The following is a 23,951-nucleotide window of genomic DNA, read 5'->3' as shown; positions in this document are numbered from 1 at the left end:
ATCCAGCACCAGAAGTAGCTCATTCTCCAGCACACCTCACACAGATAATTAAACCCAACTGGGGTCTACAGCCGAGAGGACCGGGATGTAGACTTGCCTGGTAGCTCTGCGTAGGGGTTGGTTGGTAGTTTGAATACCCAGTATTTGTGGTGGACACTCCCTGGCTTTGCTGAGTGGTCTGGCTGGTTGGAGCTGCCGCCTGGTACATGTAAGGATTCACCATATTGGGATCTGAGGTGCACAGGAAATGTATGAATACACACACAATACAGAAACAATAGATAAACCAGTAACACACATTATCCAGCTGAACAAAGAACACGTTGGAGTGTGAAGTGATTGGATATGGTGTAACTGAATAGCCCGAGCTGTTCTCAATACACTGGATCAGACTGTCACAACTACTTAACCAAAGCAGATAACCCAAACTAAAAAGTCTTGTGGTACAGTGGTAATGTCCTTATCTCTGGGTCCGAAGGTTCATGTTCAGGTACTGTGTGCCTCAGAGGTCTGTTATAATACGTCCAAACCGATTGATTAAAATAACTAACATAAGTGTTTCCTAGTTTGGCAACACCTCAATTTTAAAATTCTTTTTCCGGAGTTTCAAATCCTTTCCCTGGCCTCATCCCTCCCTAACTTTGTAACCTCTCCATTCCCCAGTGCTCCTCGAACACTGGTCTCTTGTGCATCTCAATAAACCCCTTCACCCCACTCCCTTCTTTATGATACTCCCAAAAACTACAATTGACTAAGTTTTGGCCCACCTGTCCCTACTGCGTTAATGTGACTTGATGTCAATTTGTGGTTTTATAAAGCTCTGATTAGTGTGTTGGAATGTTTCATTGAAAGTATACAAATACAGTGTGTTGCTATGTGATAGTTCAGTGGTTATGATACTATGCTATTAATTCAATCACTTTAAAGTTGTGAAACCATTCTGATCGTGGCACCAGGCAAAGAAACAGTTGCTATACCCTGTCGGGTCTACGTGCATTTAAAGTCCAATCAGTTCCACTAATCGGAAATGACCTAGCAAACTACTGGTTATAAATTGCAGCAGCAGCAGATGGTCTTAAAGGTACTTCATACCTTCTCAGGTAACTGACAATAGACAATAACAACAGAGAGTTTTGAACACAGCCCATATCATCAAGTAAGCCAACCTTCCCTCTAATGACTCCATGTACACTCTCGCTGCCTCAGGAAGGTAGCCAACATCAAAACAAAAACCTTCTCAACCCTACTTAGAATCCCTTCCAACCTCTTCCATCGGGCAGAAGATACAAAAGCTTAAAACACATACCAACAGGTTCAAGAGCAGCTTCTTCCCCGCTGTTACTGGATTTCTGAAAGGACCTCTCACACTTTAAATTTAATGTAGATCTCGCTGTTTGTGCATCTTCTCTGCAGCTCTAACATTGTATTCCTCGCTCTGTTCTGTTACTCTTATGTACTTTACTGACCTGACTGTAGTGCATGCAAAACAAAACTTTTCACTCTACCTAGGTACAAGTGACAATAATAAATCAAATCATATCTAAACTGTGGGACACGCAGGTTAGGAAGAGATGATCGATCATCCTACCTGCTCATTCACCAAGATTGTGACAGCTCTGATTTGGGCCCCAATTCCACATTCACACCTACACCTGAAACTATCAACTCCCTTGTTGGTCAAGATTCTAGCTACCTTTATCTTCAAAGTATTTAGTGCCCCCACTGTCACCACTCTCTAGGGAAGACAGTTCCAAAGACTCAGCCTTCTGAGAGAGCACGTTCCTCCTAATCTCAGGTTTAAATGGGAGACCCCTGATTGTGAAACTGTGGCTCCTAGTTCTAGTCTCTCCTACAAGGGGAAACATCCTTCCAACATCCAAGTGAAAATTAAGTGATCATCTTTTCTATGGATGAACCGATTTACATTGTTATACCAATGCTGCTGATGCTCGGGATCAGAAATATTAGCAGTCACTGTCGCAAATAGGAATTTGTTAATGCTATGTCTGGTGGACCACCAATAAAGACAAGTATTTCAGAGGAAGAACATCACAGAGGTATCAGCATCACTGATTTTGGGAATACAGAGGCCATTTGGCCCTCGAATCCTACTATAGTACTATCTCTGTTATCTAAACATCAATTATCAAATTTTCAGATTATATGAACAAGATCTCAAGGTCCCATAAAAACGTTATCCGAACAACCAGTCATCCGAACAAAATACTCCCCGCCCATCTCGTTTGGAAATTCTAGGTTGTTCTGTATACCTTTCAATAAGATCACTGCAGACCTGGTTGTGATCTCAGCTCCACTTTCCTATCTACACTCGGTAACAACTGAGTCATGATCCTGACCCTGGTGACCCAGAGAATGGCTGCAACAAGAATGAGATAGTGGGATGTAAAACAAGCACCCGGTGTTTAGCCAGTGTTTGATGCAAAGCAGCAGTGCCCAGAGTGCTTTGCTTGGCCACTCAGTAGGCACACCTCACCTGCTCCAGAGACTGGCATCGAGGTATATGGTCCAGTGCCTGGCTGTCCTGTCTGATTCATGTAGACAGAATGCATTGGAGATCCTTCCACCGAGCCTGCTGGGCTGAAAGTGCCAGGGAAGCTGGTTGGACCTGCGGGCTGATACATAACGCCACTAGCAGGGGGCATGGACTGGAGCTAGGCAGAAGGAACATTTAGGATTAAACAGGAGTAGATTGTGAAATTTAATTACTTAAATATCTCGAGCAGTGATTCGTCCAATAACTACCACACAATAAGTCAACATATCAACCACGTGGAGACTTCATGGTGCACTATGACAAATCGTTGGAACATAACCGAAAAAGAGAACTCTCAACAAAATGGAACAAGTAAAAACCTGGTTTTCCTTCTAAAAGCAGTAACTAAATCCACAAAACAAGATCAACACAAAAGCACAAGGGAGTTACAACATCAGTTGTCAAACTAACAAACTTTAAGCAGTTGAGACAGCATCTGGACACAGATTAAATTAAAATCCAGTTGGGCTCGCACACCTATTACTTAGACAGGTTGCCCCCTATTAAAGTTTAGTTTCTTTGAAGAGTGGAACAGGTTTATCCATCATTATACAGATGAAAATCATGTATACAGATGAACAACTGCATAAGATGTGGAGAAAGGCAAGTTACAAACAACAGGGCACCAGGTTATGTGCACCAGTCATAACCTCTTTCTTACAAATACTCTTTAATCCTCCACGTAAAAACAAGTGATAATTAAGAACTGCATAAGCAGTGTCAAAAACAAAAATCAAGCCAACTGGGAGTGTTGCTGAACAAAGAGACCTTGGAGTGCAAGTTCCTAGCTCCTTGAAAGTGGAGTCGTAGGTAGATAGGATAGTGAAGGCGGCGTTTGGTATGTTTTCCTTTATTGGTCAGAGTACTGAATACAAGAGTTGGGAGGTCATGTTCTGGCTGTACAGGACATTGGTTAGGCCACTTTTGGAATATTGCGTGCAATTCTAGTCTCCTTCCTATCAGAAAGATGTTGTGAAACTTGAAAAGGTTCAGAAAAGACTGAGAAGGATGTTGCCAGGGTTGGAGGATTTGAGCTTATGGGAAAGGTTGAATAGGCTGGGCTCCCTGGAGTGTCAGAGGCTGAGGGATGACCTTATAGAGGTTTATACAATTATGAGGGGCATGGATAGGGTAGGGGGAGTCCAGAACGAGAGGGCTTAGGTTTAGGGTGAGAGGGGAAAGATATAAAAGGGACCTAAGGGGCAACTTTTTCACGCAGAGGGCTGTGCATGTATGGAATGAGCTGCCAGAGGAAGTGGTGGAGGCTGGTACAATTGCAACATTTAAGAGGCATTTGGATGGGTATATGAATAGGAAGGGTTTGGAGGGATATGGGCCGGGTGCTGGCAGGTGGGATTAGATTGATTTGGGATATCTGGTCGGCGTGGACAAGTTGGACTGAAGGGTCTGTTTCCATGCTGTACTTCTCTATGACTCTAAGAATAGAAGGCTACAACATAATCTCAACACAGATTCTAATTTATTCATTTGCCTGAACTCTGCTCTCACTTACAGGACATTCCCTCTCTCCCAACTGAGTTACAACCACACTCCCCTGGCCAGGACACTTACTCATCCAGCGAACTCTAACCTGTGCATACGGCAGAGGGAAAGCCGGCATCTGCGCTCGCATCTGAATGGTTTGCTTCTGCTGCTCCAGGCGCATTTGCCGCTCCTTCTCCTGTTCCTGCAGCCTCTGAATGGCAAGCTGTCGCTGCATTTCCAGATACTCCTGAGACACAACAAAACAACTGGTTCAGAACTCATTTCAAGACTGACACTGCTTTGAAGCGAGCCACTAGGAAACACAAACCCCTGCTAGAAGGGGCATGGAGAGAAGCAGAATAATAGGAAGGATTCAAGTTAAACAGGAGCGTCAGATTAATTGAAGTCTCAGGCATTTCTTTGCTGCATTTTGTACAATGGGTTAGATATCACAGAACAGATCCAACAGCAAACTAAATATTCAGTCAGTGCATCGATTTGGGCAGTCTGGGGTGTGTGTACACGCACGCGTGTGTTTTGGGGAGGGGGTTGGAACATATGAGATTTGAAGGTCACCCCACCATCTCCATAACTAGCTTCCTTGATTGCATATCACTTATGAGAATTTTGGAGAATTAAGTAACTCACTGGGAAAATAAGAGAAATGTAAATTCTACCCACGCACAGGCTCTTTTACAATTAGATGTTAAACTGAGGCGGTCTTACCTTCCCTAGAAACGGTGAGGTAACCCTGACAGTATTGGAAGCAGAACTATTGGCCCGGATTTCTTGGCCAATACTTATCTCTTAACTAGCATTTCAAAACTGAAGTATTTTGTCATTTATCTCACTGCTGTTTATGGGTTTTGCTGTGGAATTGGCTATTGAGATTTTTTTTCCCTTTATCATTTCATGGAATTTGGCCACTACTGGTATTTGTTGCCCATCTCCAATTGCCCCTGAATGGAATGGTTTGTTCAGTCACTTCAGAAGGCAGTTAAGAGTCAATCACATTGCTATGGGTTTGGCATCATATGTCAGCCACATGAGGCATGAGTTTCTTCCCAAGAACAGTAATGAGCCAGCGAGGTTTTTTTTTAAAATAACAATTGATGATAGCTGTCATGGTCATCATTATAGAGTCTAGCCATCAATTTCAAATTAAATTCAACTGGCTGTGATGGTGGGATTTCAATATATGTCTCCCAGAGCATTTGCCTAGGCTTCTGGATTATCAGTTCAGTGACATTACCACTCGTATCTCTCTCTTTGACATAGAGTCCAATGATGATTATAAAGTACTTTGTGACATTAAAAAGTAAGGTAGTCATATACACCAGACTATAGGGGCTGCTCTCTGACAGAGATGACTTGGTGGTGGTTTAACCGAAGGATCACCATATCTCAGATTAGGGGAGAGGTCGAGAAGGAGCATCCTTCATGGCAATCTCAGCCAGTGGTGGAACTGAACACACACAGGCACGCAGGCAGGCACGCAGGCAGACACACACACACGCAGACAGACACACACGCAGACAGACCTGCTTCTTTTGCCTCATGATCTCTAGTTTCTGTGCTAACTGAATCTGCCGCTGGCGCTCAGCCTCCTCAGCAGCTCGCCGCAGCTTCTCGCAATGTTCCTCGCGTAAAGCATTCAGTGCCCCGCGTGCATCTCGGATCTGGGCCAGCTTGTCCTGCAGACCTTCATAATACACTGAAATAAAACAACAACAACAAAAATCACTAACTAAACCAACTAATTGGTTCATTTGTTTTGCTAACCATCGATCACAGATTTTAATAAAAGCATCGCTTTGATCAAAGTATCTTCCAAATCCTTGTGTGTTGGAGCTTTCGAATGGAGTTTTTATTCCAAAAGTGACACCTTTGGGTTCCACAGAACACGTGCCCAAATCAGCTCTTCGGTAGAGCCATCAGATTTGTGCAGCGCGTCAACCTTTCCTCATTATCTTCCAAGTGTTCTCCTTTCATGTCTACATCAGATTTTCTTTCGATCGTCATTATTACACCTCTTTCAACCACCCCTTTGAGACCGCACATTCCAAAGTTTAAACCCAAACCTCATTTCTCCTAAGGATCTTATCAAATACCTTACATCATTATCTTACAGCAGAATTAATAATTAACTAATTAAAAGTTTTTGATCATAGAACTGGAGTCTCTAAATTGACTGCCAATTTCGGACTGCACTCTTCCTCCTTTAATCAGTACCCAGAGTACAAAAGGGAACAGTCAATCTGGTTACCAGAAGTATCCTAACCAGCTCCAACACTGGTGTTTTAATTCATGGTGTGGCTTGAAGGGTTTCACAAGCAGAGTGACAGACTGAGGAAGCTATTGTAAATATTAGGAGATAATCAGTGAGAATTTCACATCCTACAGCAGTTTGCATACAGCTGCTTGGTAAAAGTCCCATTAGGCTTTTGCCTCTTTCTTGCTGGGTACCATGGTCAGGATCCACGGTCAGATTGGCTGCTCCTGGATTTCTGCCAACACACTGACAGACCAGCTGATTGGGAAAGCATGAAGGCAAGCCATTTGGTCCGAAGTCTTATGGTTTATGCTCCCACTAGACATTATCACAGCCCACTATCAAACCTTTCTAGCCCTTTCACCCACTTGTACTATGGAACCTGGGGGAGGCAATGGCAGAGTGCTAATATCACTGGATTGGTCATCCAAAAATCTAGACTACTGTTCTGGGGATACAGGCTTGAATTTCAATATGGCCTACTGAAATCTGAATTCAATGAAAATCTGGCATTGTCGATAGCTATAAAACCCATCTGGTTCACCAATATCTTTCAGGAAGGGAAATCTGCCATCCTCACCTGGTCTGGCCTATGTATGACTCCAGACCCATAGTAATGTGGTTGACTCTTAACTGCCCTCTTTACAATTAGAGATGGTTTTGCCAGAGAGACCCACATCTCATGGACAAATGAAAAAAATCACCCTATTTTGAAACAGGGATCTCTCCCTGGCCTCTGGTACTCACAGCGCTTCTCATCCAGCTGATTCAGCAGCTCCAAGAGTTGAGGGTGCATGTTGTTGATGGACTGGAACAAAGACAGCACGGCAGTGTCATTGGTGATGCTGCGGCCACGCATGTGATTGCTCTTCATCCTGTTCACAAATGTCACCACGGAGTTCTGCAATGCCTTTAGAAACTGGTCGTGGTTTTCCTCGGACTCTCCATTCTGGTACTGCTGCTGAACCACAAAAAGGAAGACAGATACTCGGTCAGAGGACATCACATAAAACAAGGGGCAGAGTTTATTGGCTGTGTTTATTCTTGCCAAACAAGCAGCCCAAAGCCGTTTCCCCATTAATTACCTCTACAACTGCAACAGGAGTGGTCTGAGTTTCAATAGGCTGGGTTACAGATTCCACCACAGAGACTGGGGCCGAAGGAGTGGGACTCTTTCTAACCTCTTCCTGCTTCTTCTCCCAGTAGTTGCGATTCAGGTATCGAGCCAACTATTTTTTTTCAAAAAAAAAAAAGGACAAGTTAGGAAAACAAAGTATTTTGCCTCATTTGAAAACTTACATTTGAAAAATGCTGAAAATTTGTTATGAACGTGGATTATATTTCACCTCAGGATCAATTTCTTCAGCTGTTGGGGCAGAAGAATTCTGTAAGAAAAACATATGATGTTTGACTCACTGGCATTTTATGTTCAACATCACTAAACTCGGCATGGAGTTCCTCTCAGAGCACAGTAAAGACATTCTCTCTCACAATCCAAATCAGATGTAAATAAGTAGGTAACTCAACATTTCCAGAATGAATTTGATATTTGGAGCTGTGGGAGTGAACATGGCCACTCAATGTAAGCAGTGAGGTGCCAGTTCTCTGTGCTGGAGTTAACCTGTGAGAGGTAACATTAACAATAATCTTACTGCTTCAGGGGCAGAGTAGAGGTTCCCCTCTCCTGGGCTACCTAAAACTCCAGTTCAAGGGTGAAATTTGCAGCCATCAAGCAAGGATACAAACATCACTAAAACAGGTGCTCAGTATTACAACAGTGACCACACTATAAAAGGTACCTTGAGACACAGGTAGTAAGAGACCATAATATTTTCTTTTTTGAGGACAATAAACTAAATTGGAAGTTATCTGTGAGATTTGCAACTCAAAAATCAAAGTGGTAAAATGTTGCTTTTTGAAGCAATGAGGAGGAAAATTCTAGATAGTGTCTTTCGAATTAAGAAAACTCTGCCTGATAACAGTCCTCTGGGTGAGTCGCAAGGTATTCAGAAGGTACAAGAGCCAGAGTAGCAGAGTGAGAGAAACTTCCAGAGCCTGCAGACAGAAAGCATCTATCTTTTTCTTTTTCTCTCTCTCTCTCTCTCTCTCTCAGTATTTGGGCTGATGAAAGAGTTCTACAAAAAAACAAGACCTAGGTCCACCTGATCAACCACTGAACCTAGAAGTAACTCTCACGATACAGCATGTCATCAGTACTAAAATAAAATAAAATGACAAAGGATGCAAGTTAACTTAATACATCCATGAAATCTGGACTTTTGATCATCAGAAATTAATTTACACTGCCTATTAATTTTCCATGTGCAGTTGGTCTTATCTCTGACTTAATCATGATAGAGAGAGAAGGGGTATAGCCTAAATTACATAGTGGGTTAGAAATCCTTTCCATTCAATGCTGTTGTTAAAGTTAAGTCTGTTACAATAAAGAGTTTTTCTTCCCTGTTACTTACAAACCTGGTGTGAATTGCTTTTGTTCTGAGTAGCAGTGAATCAGGCATAATTAAGTCATTTTGGAGGCCTCACTGGAATGTTACTCTCACACATTTTGTGATGGCTTGTGGAACAGTGAGAAATCGTTATCAGTGCACTGCTTCCAGTTAAATCATGACAGAGTGCATGGCAAAAGCAAGTCCTTTGCTCGAATAAGCAAAATTAGGACAAGGGTCAGTTCCATTAACCAAATGAAGGGACAAGAGGCATCATATACAACCAGCACTGTTCTTCAGGTTAGGAACATTCTAAACTGACATAGAACTCTTACCACAGGAGATGAATAAAGACTGCTGACTGGTGGTGCTGAAGAGGTGACTGGTGTTGGGTCAGTCTTTGGGTACATGGAGTAAGTGTTCTTCTGTCTCTGCACAAGGAGAAGTCTCAGGTCATTCTCATAAGTGAGCACATATCAACAGTCTATAAACTCATGCAGCTCAGTGTACCGTCTGTTATTAACTGAACCTCCAGACACACAAACTGTGTTCTTCTCTTTACAAACACTACATGACTTGCCAAATGTTTGCCAGCATTTACTCTCTTTAGTTCACATTTTCAGGAGTTGGAGCAGTTTAATTTCAAAAAGCTTTACTCACCATTCTCTCCTTCTCCTCTGCCTCAGACTGGGATAAGGCTATTGCTAGCTGAAGCTCCTCTTCTTCCTGTAAGGCAGCTTCATCACGCTTAGGAGGCAACTGTCACAATCAGAAAGCAGAAGACACGAGGGCTGTCAGAGACACATTTACAGAACTCTGACATTTTCCTCAAAATGTGGGCAATACTGGCTGGGCCAGCATTTATTGCCCTTCCCAATGATTACTGGGAATAAAAATTAGTCACCAGCATACATGAACATCAACTAGCCACAAAACGGCAGGACCCTCTCTCACTAGTATCCTTACATACAGATATGGAAGGACACCATTTCAACTGGGACAACACATCCATCCTAGGACAAGCCAAACAGAGACACGCACGAGTATCCTAGAAGCATGGCATTCCAACCATAACTCTATCAACAAACACATCGAGTTAGACCCCATCTACCACCCCCGACAAAAAGAGCCAGAAATGACATCACCACAGGAAATGACATCACCACCCCCAAAGAAATCCATACATATAAATAGAAATCAGTGCTTCATTCGGAGGCTCACTGAAAATGTTACCTAGTATGGTGACAAAACATCTGGAAATGAACCTTCCAGCTCAGCGAGCAAATCTACATCCAGAATCTCAACCTGAGCTACAAATCTTCTCAAGACTAGCTGGGAAAAGTGGTGCTAAATTGCCTTCCTGAACCGCTGCAGTATTTGTGGTGTAGCTACACCTAAAATGTTGTTGGATAAGGAGCTCCAAAACATTGTTCTAGTGTCAATGGAGGAACATCCAACATAGTTTCCAGTCAGGATGGCGGGTGGAACTTGCAAGCAGTGCTGCTTCCACACACCAGCTCTTCTTGTTCTTTTAGGTGGTAGTGGTCACAGGTTTGGTATGTCCAAGGAGTCTTAGTGAATTACTGCAATGTATCTTTCAGATGTGACTTTGTGTTGGTGGTGGAGGAAGCGAATATTCAAAGTGGTGAATTGGGTACCAATCAAGCAAGTTGCTTTGTCCTGGATGGTGTTCAGCTTATTGAGAATTGTTTGAGCAGCACTCATCCAGACCAATGCGCAGTATTGAGCCATATGCCTGATATATGCCTTGTAGATGGTGGACAGAGTTGGGGAATACAGACAGTAGAATTAGGATAAGACCATGCAACAAAGTCATGGCTAATCGTATTGTGGTTTCTACTCCACTTTATTCCTTACCCAGTTGACCTTTGATTCCTTTGTTCAACAGGAATCTATCCACTCTGCCTTAGATATATTCAATGACATAACCTCCACCAATCTTCAGGAAAGAATTCCAAAGACACAATCTTGAGAAATAATTCCTCTTCATCTCAGTTTTAAATAGGAGAACCCTGATTTTTAAATCACGTCTCATACTTCCGGTCTCTCCCACAAGGGGAAACCATCCTTTCATCATTTATCCAATCAAGTGATGAGTATTGGAACAAGCATCGCAAATCCATCATTTAATAAGATCACAGCTGACTGGATTATTCCTTCAGATCCACATTGCTGCCTAACCTTGATAACCTTATACCGACCCTCTTGCTTGCCAAGGATCTGCCCACCTCTGCCATAAAAATATCCAAAGGCTTCACTTCCTCTGTCTTTACAGGAAGAGTGTTCCAAAGACTCGTGACTTTGAGAGGAAGAATTTTGACTTGGCTGTTTTAAGTGAGTGATCCCTGATTTTTAAACAGTAACCCCTCGATCTAGATTCTCCCACAACAGGAGCATCCTCCCCATTTCTACCTGTCAAGACCCCTCAAGATCTTCTTTGCTTCAATCAAGTCATTTCTTACTCTTTTCTAAACTCCAGTGGATACTCCACTGGCCTGTCTAACCTCTCCTCATACAACAATCCATCTGGCCTAGTTTCCAACCAAGTGAACCTTCTCAGAATGGCTCTTAAGAGAGCATGTGAATGTGTTTAAGGAGACCAAAACTCCGAATGTGATTGCATCAACATTCAGTATGACTGTAGCAAAATATTCCTCCCTCAATATTCCATTTCCCTTCCACAAAGGGTGCCTTCATCAATTGCTATACCTGGAGACTAACCTTTTGAAATTAATGTAGCAGCACATCCAGAATCCTCTGCACTTCAGATTTCTCTCACCATTTAGATAACATGCTGCGTTTCTATTCTTCCTGCCATTGTAGACAAGGTTACATTTTCCCACTCCATCTACCAAATTTTTGAACACACACTTATTCTATTTGTATTCCTTTACAGATGCCATGTCTTCCTTCACAATTCGCTGCGTGCCATCAATGAATTTAGCAACTACACTGTACCCTTCATCCAAGTCATTGATATAAACTGTAAACAATGCAGACCCAACACTGATCCCTGTGGCATATCACTTGTCACATCTGCAAACCCAAAATCAACACATTTAATGTCCAGCTTCTGCTTCCCATTGGAGTAAGACAATCCTCTACCCAAGCTAATGTGTAACCTCTCTACACCACAAAACCTTAGTTGAGTAACAACATTTGATGTGGCACTTTATCAAATGCTTCTGAAAATTCAAGTACAGTATATCTACAGGTTCCTCCATTTATCTACATTGCTTGTTGTTAGGTCAAATTAGTCAAAGACGGTTTCTCTTGCACAAAACCATGTTGACTCTGCCTGACTACATTAAGATTTTCTAAGTACTTTGCTCTACCCTCTTTAGTAATAGATCCTAGCATTTTCCTAATGATACGGGAGGCAAAATGACCTGTAATTTCCTGCTTTGTCTCCTTTGTTACTTGTCACACAATTCCCATGGTCTGACCTGCCTTTGTAGCCACACTGCACGTATATGGCTGGTCCAATGCAGTTTCCGATAAGGGTTTCAATGATAACTCCCAGAATGGTGATATTTACAATTACCTGATGCACCAGGTTTTAATTGGCAGGAGTGAGCTGAAACGTAATCATTTAAATTTTGAAACCCACTTCATCACAAATTTAAAATATCAAAATATCTGCTGTGCAAAAGGACACTACAAACACGCTGAACTCTACTGGACTGCTGCTTACTTGTGACTGCTGGGATAGAGGGCTAGTCAGGTACTCAGGTGGAAGGTCAACTGGTGCTGAAGTTGTGGATTTGACCTCAGATTTCCTGGGAAAGGAATAAGAAAAAGGTCAACCTTTATTGGAAGACAAACACCACTTCAATCTCTCAATGCAAATGACAGCAAATTATGTGCTTTCTGGAAAACCTGAAATGATTAGCATTCATATACAGAAGCTCAGGAATCCAGACAGCTACCTCACTGGAGCCTGCTAATGTTGGAAAGTCTATGCAAACACAATATAACATAAAAACACAATGGCTTGTGTCACTAATTCAAAAAGCTGTTGGGAAGTGTAAACCAAGAGGTGCTGTTGGATTAAGGACTGGTAAGCATTTTATTTGTCAGTAGATCAAAAATCTCGGCTCACATATCAGACTCATGCTAGTAATTTTGGAATTGCTGCGATTAAACATTAATGGTCAGAGGTCCAATGCTCCCTTCATGTGGTAAGCACAGGCTGACACGCCCACATCATTAGCCAGAAGCTGAGGGGGGAGACACTACTGCTGCAGACTGTGGCTATGATGTGTTGCTCAGTGGGAAAAGAGAAACAGTTTCAAAAGGTCCTCATCATTTGCAGCAATTGGATGAGAAATCCAACTCTTGCCAAGCTTTGAGAATTGCCACTCTTTCTGTGACTACTTTGATGAAACTGAAGTCTGGTCCAGTCAGTTGCTGAATGTGTTTGCTAGGCACTTCTGTTCCATTAGTACTTGGACCAGGCAAGGTGACTGCCTCAGTGTGAGGAATAAGCCTTTTGCTTTGTTGGACAAGGGGACCACATCAAGGACAAAAAACACGTTTTGACTTCTGAATACTTTCACACTCGCCTCAAGGGATGGTGGTACCTGAATGGGAATAGGATAACCCTCAAACATTACAGCAAACATGTCTATAGTGGGTCTCAGTCAAACTTCATTTTAAATCATTCACAACAATGTGGGCATTGCTGGCAAAGCCAGCATTTATTACCCAGATTATCCCTAATTTCCCAGAGGGCAGTTGAGAGTCAACCACATCTGCAGTCACATATAGGTCAGACTACACAAGGACAGCAGTTTCCTTCCCTGAGTGATATTACTGAACTAGATGTATTTTTCCAACAATCGACAATGTTTTACGCTCATCATGAGACTGTTAACTCTACACCTGTTATTGATTTCAACGCTTAACTTATGCCAGTGTGGTTTGAACCCAGCTCCTCAGATCATTGCATTAATAGTCTAGCGAGAATACTACTAGGTCATCACCTCTCCAAGCTGAAAATGCCCGACTTGCTCATGGTTGCCTGATCAAGAGGGACCTGGGTTTAACACAAGTGTTTCCTAAATAGAACCCAGTAACTTGGGTGATTAGCACGGACACATGAGCAGGAAATCTTGCCATCACAGCAACCCATGACATTACTGGATTTGGAAACGTGGTAGTGTCTTTATCAGAGTAACAAAAGCTTGCACCCTTGGAGCTTGGATGTACAGCTGTCACTATAATTAATTTGTGACAGCACTGCCAGAGCAAGACCAGGAGGGATGAGAAAATACAGTTAAGAAAAACATTACTGATCTTTCTGAAACACTGGCCCGTGGATTGGATCCTCAATGGGAGCCTACCGAAAAACTGGAAAAATTAAACAAAGAATATGCAGATAATGCACACATTCACATGGATTAAGAAATGCTCTCTGAAGGATGGTTGGTGCACATCTCACTTCTCTGCATGGATGTTTTATCACTTGAAGATGCCGTCAACATTGCTTACCCTCTTCATGTGGCTACTACCTATTTTTACCCAGATTAGTCCCAAGGCGGTGATATTTCTACAGTGATTCCAATTTTCCTACTCTCTAAATCTAATGATTCCCCCAAACCAATGCCAGAGGGACTGAAAATGAGCACAGTGCCCACTCAGGTTCCAGGTATAGTGTCATGGAATTAAAGAGAGTGCTGGAAAAGCACAGCCGGTCAGGCAGCATCCGAGGAGCAGGAGAGTCGATGTTTCGGTCAGAAGGCCTTCATCAGGAATGGAAACAGACTGTTCGGTCCACACTGACCACGTTCCCAAACCAAACTAGTCCCACCTGCCTGTGTTTGGCCCACATTCCCCCAAAACTTTCCTATTCATGAACTTATCCAATGTCTTTTAAACATTGTAACTTTGCCTGCATGCAAGACTTCCTCTGGCAGTTCATTCCACGTACAAACCACTCTGTGTGTAAAAACTTTCCCCCTCGTGTCCTTTTCAAACCTTTCTCCTCTCACCTTAAAAAATATGCCCCCTAGTTTTGAACTCCCCCACCCTAGGGAAAAGACCCTTGCTATTCACCTTATCGATGCCTTTTATGATTTTACAAACCTCTATAAAGTTATCTTTCAACTTCATACGCTGCAGGGGAAGAGAGTCCCAGCTGTGGGCATTAATCCCAGTTTGAATGGTTCCAATTTAGAAGGACATGTTTTACCGATATATAAGCGTACTCTTTCATTTACTGCAATCTTAAGCTTTGCTGGAAACCTATACTGACTGTCAACAGTTAATAAACAATGTTAAATTACATATCTATACCACTTCAAATCTTTTACAATCTTGGTAATTAAATATATAATTTACTCAAAAAGCAGCAAAAAGTATTTTATACGACGCTGAAGTTACGAGGTAATAATATTGGTTTAATTACAATCTACCAATTCAATGAGAATAAAGTTTGGCGTACATGTTACTGCTGTCAAGGTCTTCCTTTCTGTGAAAAAAAAATTATACGTCACCATGGAGGTACATACACACCAAGTTTTTTTTTAAACAACCTGAACTGTTGCACTCAGCCTACTCAAATAAACACTAATGGCGCACGGGCTGGAGCTCCTCAGTTTATTTTTTACATTGTTTCATTTAGCCAGGTCAGATGTTGCCCCATTCAAACGCAGGGATTCTTTTACAAATTGCACGAGTAAGTGAAATCCAGCAATGGGCACAAAACAATATGCTAGACTTACAAAAAGGAGCAAAATTTCTTTGCACACAAGCAAGACACCAGCTTTGAAAAGGGCAATTAAAGTACAGTTTTTAAAGCAGTCAAGTCTACCTGAAGTGAACTTTAGTGAAGTCAACTAGAAAGCTGCATTTGGACTCTCGTTAAACCAAAATACTTCCAAATTGTGTATTTAAGAGTAATTTCCAAAGATCCAGCATCAAAGTATGCCAAGGTGAATAAAGAGTGGTCAATGTTAAGATCATCTATTAAGATGAAATGACATGAGCTTGTGTTCTTTATTCACAAATCTCATCTCTTGTTTTTAATTTTTTGGCTAAGTTATTCTAGTGACATTAATCATTATAAATTATGGTACCAAAATATTGCCCATGCAGTTTTGGCACATCAACTGCCCATGTTGAAGATTTCAGGCATTATGTGGCTCTGCAGAGCGTGTATTGGAAGATTCACTCCCATTACTTTTATTTATATAGGACAGTGACTGTCACCAAAGTCACTAACAATTGGCTAGTAAATGATTAGAAATGCAAAATCAGAATGACAGAGTTGATTAACGCTCAGTCAACAAACTAAGATTGGACATAGGTTCCTGTCACCATTTCTTCAGTTATAAAGTTAGGTCACAGCTGGAGTTGTGCACATAGCTCCAGTCACTGCATTATAAAAAGGTTGTACTGGACTGTACTCAGATTAACCAGGATGTTGTGTGGGCTGGAGTGTTTTAGCTATAAAGAGAAATGAGATAGGCTTGGGTTGTTTTTCTTAGAGCACAGAAGGCTGAAGGAGATCTGGTAGAGGTGGAAAAATTTAGAAAAACAGAGGGGAAGAAACTTACTCCTCAGTCAAGGGGTCAATAACTAGGGACATATATTTAAGATAAGGGGCAGGAAGCTCAGAAGAGATTTGATGAAAATTCTTTCGACCAGAGGGTGGGGATACCAGTAACTCACCAGCTGAAAGACTGGTATAGTTAGGAAATATTGTAACATTTAATTAGTATTTAGATGAACACTTGAAATTCCATAGCATACAAGGTTACAGGTTAAATGCCAGAAAATGGGATGGGAACAGTTAGGTGATGGCTGGCACAGGCACAATGAGCTGAAGGGCTTCTTTACATGCTGTAAAACTCTGATTATGACATCAATCTGAACTACATGGAGCAGGGGAGGAAGGTCATGGCATCTCCAGTTAGCAGAAAGTCACAGAATAAAGAGTTGTGCCTGCTGATGTTGTTCATCAATAGGAGATGAAAAAGAAGATGCACTAGTTGGCAAAGTTCCATGAAGTGACAATAGAAAGGAAAATGGGATAGAAATGTCAAAATGAGCTTTACAATGATGCCAGGGTATGGCAGGAGTGGATTGTTATCAGACTGTATCCAGGTAGCTTCATGTCAATCAAGAAAAATGAATGAACTGTTTATGTACCTTCCTTTGCAATATTGCGAATAGCGAGACTACCCCTCCATAAATCCTTAAACAGCATTTATTTGGATGCAACTTCTCAGGAGTTGACTTCGTCAGGTACTCTACCCTACCCCACATCCCCAAACCCCAGGGGAAATGCCTTACCTTTGCTCAGCATCACCCAGAGACCAGGCAATATTAGAGAGGGGTAAAACAGGAGACTCTCAAGTGCACAGTGACACCTTTACAGAAATCCAACTAGCTGTCGCTGCACAATAACCAACTCTGAAGTCCTACAGATTAAGACCAAAGTTACTAACTTGTTCAGCTGCTCAAAACATGGCTCGCAAACTCGGACTTCCTTCTCAATCCCAAATTTGGGGATGGTGGAGGACTTAGAGGAACACTTTCCACAGAAGATCTGGCCACATGCTCTGCAATGATGCTGGAGAACAGAATTAAAAAGCAGAATGGCATTCAATAATCAAATCCAGGAGTTTGACGTGACTGTGCGGTTAAAATAAAACTATCCAGCTATTTATTTTGCTGTTCACAAACTGGCTGTCACGTTATCTTCCATCACAACAGTGACTGAACTGCAATGATAATTTATTGGCTACAAAGCAGTAATAGTTAAAGGTGGTAATAAATCAAGCTTCTATTCATATATATTCTAATATCTCCCTAGTGGTATAGCTACTTAAAGGCTGCCAAAATGTCTTGGCTGCTCATTTAGAGAGTCAAATGATATGATCTGCATGAGTAATGACTGGCCGATAATAAAAGGAGTTGGCCTATATGAAAGAGCAAGTATTAACTTACTTTCCTGGTGACCACGCCAAACTGCACCCTACACCGATGACATTCTTCAGCGTCTACCCAATCAGGAGCCTACAGAGAGAAGTAAAAAATCCTTCGCATCCTTTAGATTTGAGGCAAGATTTTCTTATATTGCACAAGCAAGCAGCCATATTTCCTACTATATAAGGACAGCAAACTTGGTTTTAACGGGCACCTTATAAACCAAACTCTCGATAAATGAGCAAAAATTAAATACCTCAAATACCAGATATTTACTGAATTATCATGATCTCCGAGTAGTCAGTTGAGGTGCAAGTGAGAAGGCTCTCTGCCGGTAAGTTTTATTTAAGGCAAAATATCATTAAATGATTTACGCTGTAAATGAAGTATAACAGTGATGTGTATCTCTGCATTACATTTCTATAATTTAGTGTATGTTTTTATGTAGATTATGTGGAGCTCTTGATTAACCAGAATTGTTGATCAACTGACACTCCTGGTCACATAGGTGCTGGTTAATAAAATGTTTGCTTACTTTGTTAGTTCGAAGGCACGTTGGGATGTCCTGTGCTTGCCAAAGATGCAAAGGAAATCCAATCTTCCTTTGTCCAAAGAACATAATTATTCCCCGCACCATGAACTAGGTGCAGGCTTCATTAATATAATATTCAGAGGAAATTTAACCCTGCACAAATTGCCGGTCTGAAAAAGTGCACTCTTCTGATACTTTCACAATGTTTCACAGCAATCAAATTATGGCCTCATGAGGAACAGGGCCTGCTGTGGTGAATTCAGATCACAAAGAACACAAATACTTAAAACATCAAATTTCATTAATAAACCAAGCAATAAATGAGGCCTCTTCAAATTCACAACAGAAGGCACTCTCTCTTGTCTTCAACTTGAACACTAAAACCTATACCAACTCCAACAAGGCTGGTAATGGTAGCTCTTACCCTTTCAGAAAGGAACATGGCATCACTCTCTTTGAACTCTGGAAAGACGTTCCCTGCAGTGGTTAAAAGATATTAGAATTAAAACAGAACATTACACCATAAGGCATCCATGTCATAATTAATTCATATTGATTTATGTATAATTAATATGGAAGTCAGATGCAAACTTCAGCATTCTTCTGGTGCAGTGTTAGTGTCCCTAACTCTGAGATGAGAAGCCTAGGTTCCAGTCTGACCTGGTGTGTAACAACATCTCTAACAGTTTGATGACAGAATATCTACAGACTCATACTTAAGCAAAATAGGCAAAAGGAGAACAAATTGAAAATCAAAGCCAAGCAGAAAAGAAGCTCACATTTGGTTAAAAGCAAAATTATATTGATTCTGGTTTAAAATCAAATTTCGCAAAATATGTGATTTCAAACCAGATATCGATCCTGATTGCTGTGATCAGTAACCTTCCTGCAGCATTAATCAAAGTAACTGTGTCGTCAGTTAACCAAAAATATTGTAACATAGACGAGGTACACTTGACACGAGGATATGATAACACGGCATGAAAGAGTAAAAAAAAAGAGTAGGGTTCCTCCCTCATGGGTACACAAGGAAGAAAAAGCAAGTTTTTACATGGAGGCAATAACTTTTTAAAACAAACGCACATCATACAAAAATCCAAGAAGTCACATGGAACTTGAATCTTGGGTTAGGCATCAAAAAAAAGAGTAATCTGTCAGCAGGAAGTAAAGCGTACACACCAGTCTCTGCATATCTGATATTACAAATTGGATATCAATTACTCACATGGCATACATCAAATAAGAGTAAAAACAGCAAATGTTTAGTCAAAGTATTCAGTCATTTTAAGCCCATCATCAGAGTAAACAGCTGAGAACCTGCTACAAAAACCTTAATTCATGCCTTAGGCAGGTGCAGACTTCACCATCCCCACACACCCCTGGCTTGTCTCCCACATTCAACCATCCACAAACTGGGGGTCACCCAAAACCATGCTGCTCGTTACTGAACTCCCACCAAGTCCCATTCCCCCATCACTCCTGTGCTCTCTGAGCTCTGGTCAATGTCTTAATATTAACATTCTCATTCTAGTTTCCAAAAGGGTGACGGGCCCATCTCTCATTTCCTCCAGTCCTACACCCACAGATACCTGCATCCCATCACACTCCTGACTTGCCCTCATAAATGGTGGCCAGGCTTTGGGGAGTTAGGAAGTGGGTTACTCACTACAGTAGCCCTAGCCTCTAACCTGCTCTTGAACCCACTATGTTTATATGGTGAGTCCAAATGAGTTTCTGGTCAATGGTAACCTCAAGGATGTTGACAGTTGGGGGATTCAATGATGCAACACTACTGGATGTCAAGGAGCAATGATTGGATTGCCTGTTTTCAGAGATGGTCGCTACCTGGCATTTATGCAGCATGCATGTTACTGGGATATTGTCCAGATCTTGTTGCATTTGATCATGGACTGCTTTAGTATCTGAGGAGTTGTGAATGGTGCTGAACATTGCACAATCATCAGCACTATAGCCAAACTGTTCCAGTACAGTTACAACCCTGCTACCTACCTGGCAATGTGGAAAAGTGCCAGGAATGTCCTGTACACAAAAAGCAGCACAAATCCAATTCAGCCAGTTACTGCCCCTTCGGACTTCTCGAAATCTTCATAAGGTGATGGAAGGTGTCATTAACAGTGCTATCAAGCAGCACCTGCTCAGCAATAACCTGCTCAGTGATGCCCCAGTGTGGGTTCTGCCAGAGCCACTCAGTTCCTGACCTCATTACAGCCTTAGTTCAAGCATTGAGAAAAAGAGCTTCTTTTCTTCACCTCTGACCTTACGATGGGGGGGGGGGGGGGGGGGGGGAGAAGGGGTCATTGGTTGGGCCTAGGACACTAACCTGAGGAACTCCTGCAGAGATGTACTGGAGATGAGATGACTGACCTCCAACAACCACAACCATCTTCCTACGTGTCAGATATGATTCAAAACAGCGGAGAGTTTGCCCCCATCACCCACAGATTGCAGTTTTGCTCGGGCTCCTTGACGCCACACTTGATGGCAAGCACTGTCACTCTCCCCTCTGGAATTCAGCTCTTTTCTCAATGCTTGAACTAAGGCTGCAATGAGGTAAGGAGCTGAGTTGCCCTGGCAGAACCCCACACTGTGCAGGTTATTGCTCAGCAGGTGCTGCTTGATAGCATTGTTGATGATACCTTCTGTCACTTTATGAAGATTGAGAGCAGTGTGATGGGGCAGTAACTGGCTGGATTGGATTTGTGGTGTTTTATGTGTACAGGACATTCCTGGACAATTTTTCACATTGCCGGGTAGCTGGCAGTGTTGCAACTGTACTGGAACAGTTTGGCTAGAGCAACAGCAGGTTCTGGAGCACATGACTTCAGTCCTATTGCCAGAATGTTGTCAGGACCCGTAGCCTTTGCAGGATCCAGTGACCCCAACTGTTTCTTGATATCACACAGAGTGAATCAAACTGGCTGAAGACTGGTATCTGTAATGCCAGGGACCACAGGAGGAGGCCATGAGGGATTACCCACTCAGCCCTCTTGGCTGAAGAGTTCTGCAAATGCTGGTCAATTGTTGGTTAATTCACAGATGCCACAAACTGCCATTGAGACTTTCTTACCTTCAACCTTCATGATTTGATAGGTGTCCTGTACCACTTTGTACTTGGGTTCGTTGCGGAAGGCCTGAGCCCAAGCCTGGATCAGCTGCAAGATCTTGGTCCGAACATTCGTCTCTACCTGTTTCTGTGAAGCAAGAACTGACTGACTTAAAAAAGCAACACAACCAGTAAGGCAGAGAATTCTGCCCCTGCAAGATAACCATTCAGAAAGACCAGACATAATTAATAATTAATCAGGGATGGTCAGTCTGGTTTTGTTAAGGCAAGTTCAAGTCTTGTTAACTTAACGGAGGTTGAGAAAGTTACAAGGGGGATTGAGGAGGTATTGATGTGGATATTATTCTGCTTCAGAGGTGTGTAATAACCTCGATCAATTGGAAAGTATCTACATAGATTTATCAAGGTTCCACAAGGCAGATGGGTCAGAAAAATTAAAGGTTCCAGATTTTGTGGTTCTGTGATTCATACAATACACATGGATGATGGATTGTGTAAAGAAAACAGCTAACCATCTTCAACCGAGGGGTAATTTGGTCAATTCACTCGAACTGCAGCCTATGCCACTGCTCAGAGCTACTTGGTCTTTACCCATATCAGGAGGAAGTTAACTTGAGTACAAAGTTATTCATGAGAAAGGTAGATAATTTCACATCCATAAGATTCACATACAGCCCAAAAGTTTGGAACTCATGTCGTTTTGTTATACTACAAAGTTTTTTCACCTCAGTCTCACCCGCAGTTTGAGCTGTGTCAGCAAATTCAACCTTCAATCAGCTGATCTCTCTAAAACAGGGTGGAACTTTACAATCACAAGATACATTGAGTCATCAGGAAGTAGATGTTGCCCAAATGCTATTGGGAGACAGAAGTCTCCTTGTCAATTCTCTGGGATCATTTCCAGGCGAAAAATGCTTCAGATTAAATTGCAGAAAGGAATTTTATGTATTTAAAAAAAAATCCACTCATCATGAAGTCAAGCTCAATGGGTTCCAATAGTACATGGGGATTTCCAACATACCATTTCTGTGAATTACCGGGCCAGGGTTAAAGCACTGTAAAAAAGATTGTCTGCCTTTATAGGAGGCAGGATCATTGTGATATTTTCATCCCAAAAACAGATAGCCACAGTATAATGATCCAAAAAAGAAATATTGCACACACTGGAGACCTGAAATAAGAACAGAAAATACTGGAAAGACCCAGCAGCTCAGAGGAACAGGGTTAAGGTTTCAGATTGGTGACCCTATCATCAGAACAATTTAATGATTGTTACCTCAGTGGGATATGACAGTCAAAAGACTTGGAATGGGATATTAATCCACTCATGTTTAAACCTGAAAGCAATTTGCAAATAGAATTTATAAATAGGAAACAAAGAAATTGAAAGGAGAAAGAAAGGGAAGCAAGTGGGAAGAGGAAACAAATCATTGCACTGAAAACAGTAAACACCAAATGGTTTCACGCGAGATTTTTCCACCTTCCTTCGTTATAATATGGCTGAGTTATTTAAAATGATGGGCACTGTATTTTCATTATTTGCTGTTTAGAATGATTTTATGGCTCCTTACAGTTTTGGCTAGTGCTCCGATTGCACAGCAAGTTTTTCCATGTCTCCCAAAGGCTTTTGATACTTGCTGTCTAGAACATAGAACATTGGAGCGCAGTACAGGTCCTTCGGCCCTCTATGTTGTGCCGTCCTGTGGAGTCAATCTGAAGCCCATCTATCCTACACTATTTCATTTTCACCGGTGTTTATCCAATGACCATTTAAATGCCCTTAAAGTTTGGCGAGTCTACTACCATTGCAGGCAGGGCATTCCATACCCCCACTACTCTCCGAGTAAAGAAACCACCTCTGACAACTGACCTTAATCTATTACCCCTCAGTTTAAAGCAGAGTCCTCTCATGCGAGCCATCACCATCTGAGGAAAAAGGCTCTCACTGTCCACCCTATCTAACCCTCTGGTTATCTTATATGTCTCAATTAAGTCACCTCTCAATCTTCTGCTCTCTAACAAAAACAGCCTCAAGTCCCTCAGCTTTTCCTCACAAGACCTTCCCTCCACACCAGGCAACATCCTAGTAAATCTCCTCTGAACCCTTTCCAAAGTTTCCACATCCTTCCTGTAGTGCGGTGACCAGAACTGTATGCAATACTCCAAGTGCGACCGCACCAGAGTTTTGTAGAGCTGCAACATGATCTCCTGGTTCCGAAACTCAATCCCTCCACCAATAAAAGCTAACACACTGTCTGCCTTCTTCACAACCTATCAACCTGAGTGGCAACTTTCAGGGAGCTATGTACATGATCACAGAGATCGCTCTGCTCATCTACGCTGCCAAGAATCTTACCATCAGCCCAGTACTCTATTCCTGTTACTCCTTCCAAAATGAATCACCTCATACTTTGCCACCTCTCAGCCCAGCTTTGCAGCTTATCGATGTCCCTCTGTAACTTGCAACATCCTTCGGCACTTTCCACAACTTCACCAACCTTAGTGTCATCCGCAAATTTACTAACCCATCCTTCTACGCCCTCATCCAGGTCATTTATAAAAATGACAAACAACAGTGGCCCCAAAACAAATCCTTGCAGTACACCACTAGTAACAGAACT

The 23,951-nt window shown here is 42.0% G+C and overlaps 1 protein-coding gene across 5 annotated transcripts in view; it reads right to left on the bottom strand.

Annotated features, from left to right (window-relative positions):
* The window catches only part of hgs (hepatocyte growth factor-regulated tyrosine kinase substrate), a 53,650-nt gene that overhangs the window by 6,557 nt on the left and 23,142 nt on the right, over positions 1–23,951 (bottom strand). For 2 of the 5 annotated variants that reach the window (XM_043714998.1, XM_043715002.1), the window contains 15 exons: positions 21,334–21,457; positions 18,670–18,722; positions 17,735–17,803; positions 17,233–17,357; positions 15,225–15,251; positions 12,474–12,558; positions 9,419–9,517; positions 9,094–9,189; positions 7,658–7,696; positions 7,397–7,540; positions 7,059–7,272; positions 5,581–5,753; positions 4,146–4,286; positions 2,495–2,672; positions 98–231 (listed from right to left, as the gene is read on the bottom strand). In XM_043714998.1, the coding sequence (XP_043570933.1) occupies positions 98–231; positions 2,495–2,672; positions 4,146–4,286; positions 5,581–5,753; positions 7,059–7,272; positions 7,397–7,540; positions 7,658–7,696; positions 9,094–9,189; positions 9,419–9,517; positions 12,474–12,558; positions 15,225–15,251; positions 17,233–17,357; positions 17,735–17,803; positions 18,670–18,722; positions 21,334–21,457 (1,701 nt within the window). The remainder of the gene's footprint in view (positions 1–97; positions 232–2,494; positions 2,673–4,145; positions 4,287–5,580; positions 5,754–7,058; positions 7,273–7,396; positions 7,541–7,657; positions 7,697–9,093; positions 9,190–9,418; positions 9,518–12,473; positions 12,559–15,224; positions 15,252–17,232; positions 17,358–17,734; positions 17,804–18,669; positions 18,723–21,333; positions 21,458–23,951) is intronic. The other 3 variants (XM_043714999.1, XM_043715000.1, XM_043715001.1) reach the window with 3 other exon arrangements.

The sequence above is a fragment of the Chiloscyllium plagiosum genome, chromosome 24 (genome assembly GCF_004010195.1).
Source record: "Chiloscyllium plagiosum isolate BGI_BamShark_2017 chromosome 24, ASM401019v2, whole genome shotgun sequence".
NCBI classification, from domain to species: Eukaryota; Metazoa; Chordata; class Chondrichthyes; order Orectolobiformes; family Hemiscylliidae; genus Chiloscyllium; species Chiloscyllium plagiosum.
This window is presented reverse-complemented; position numbering and strand designations above follow the sequence as displayed.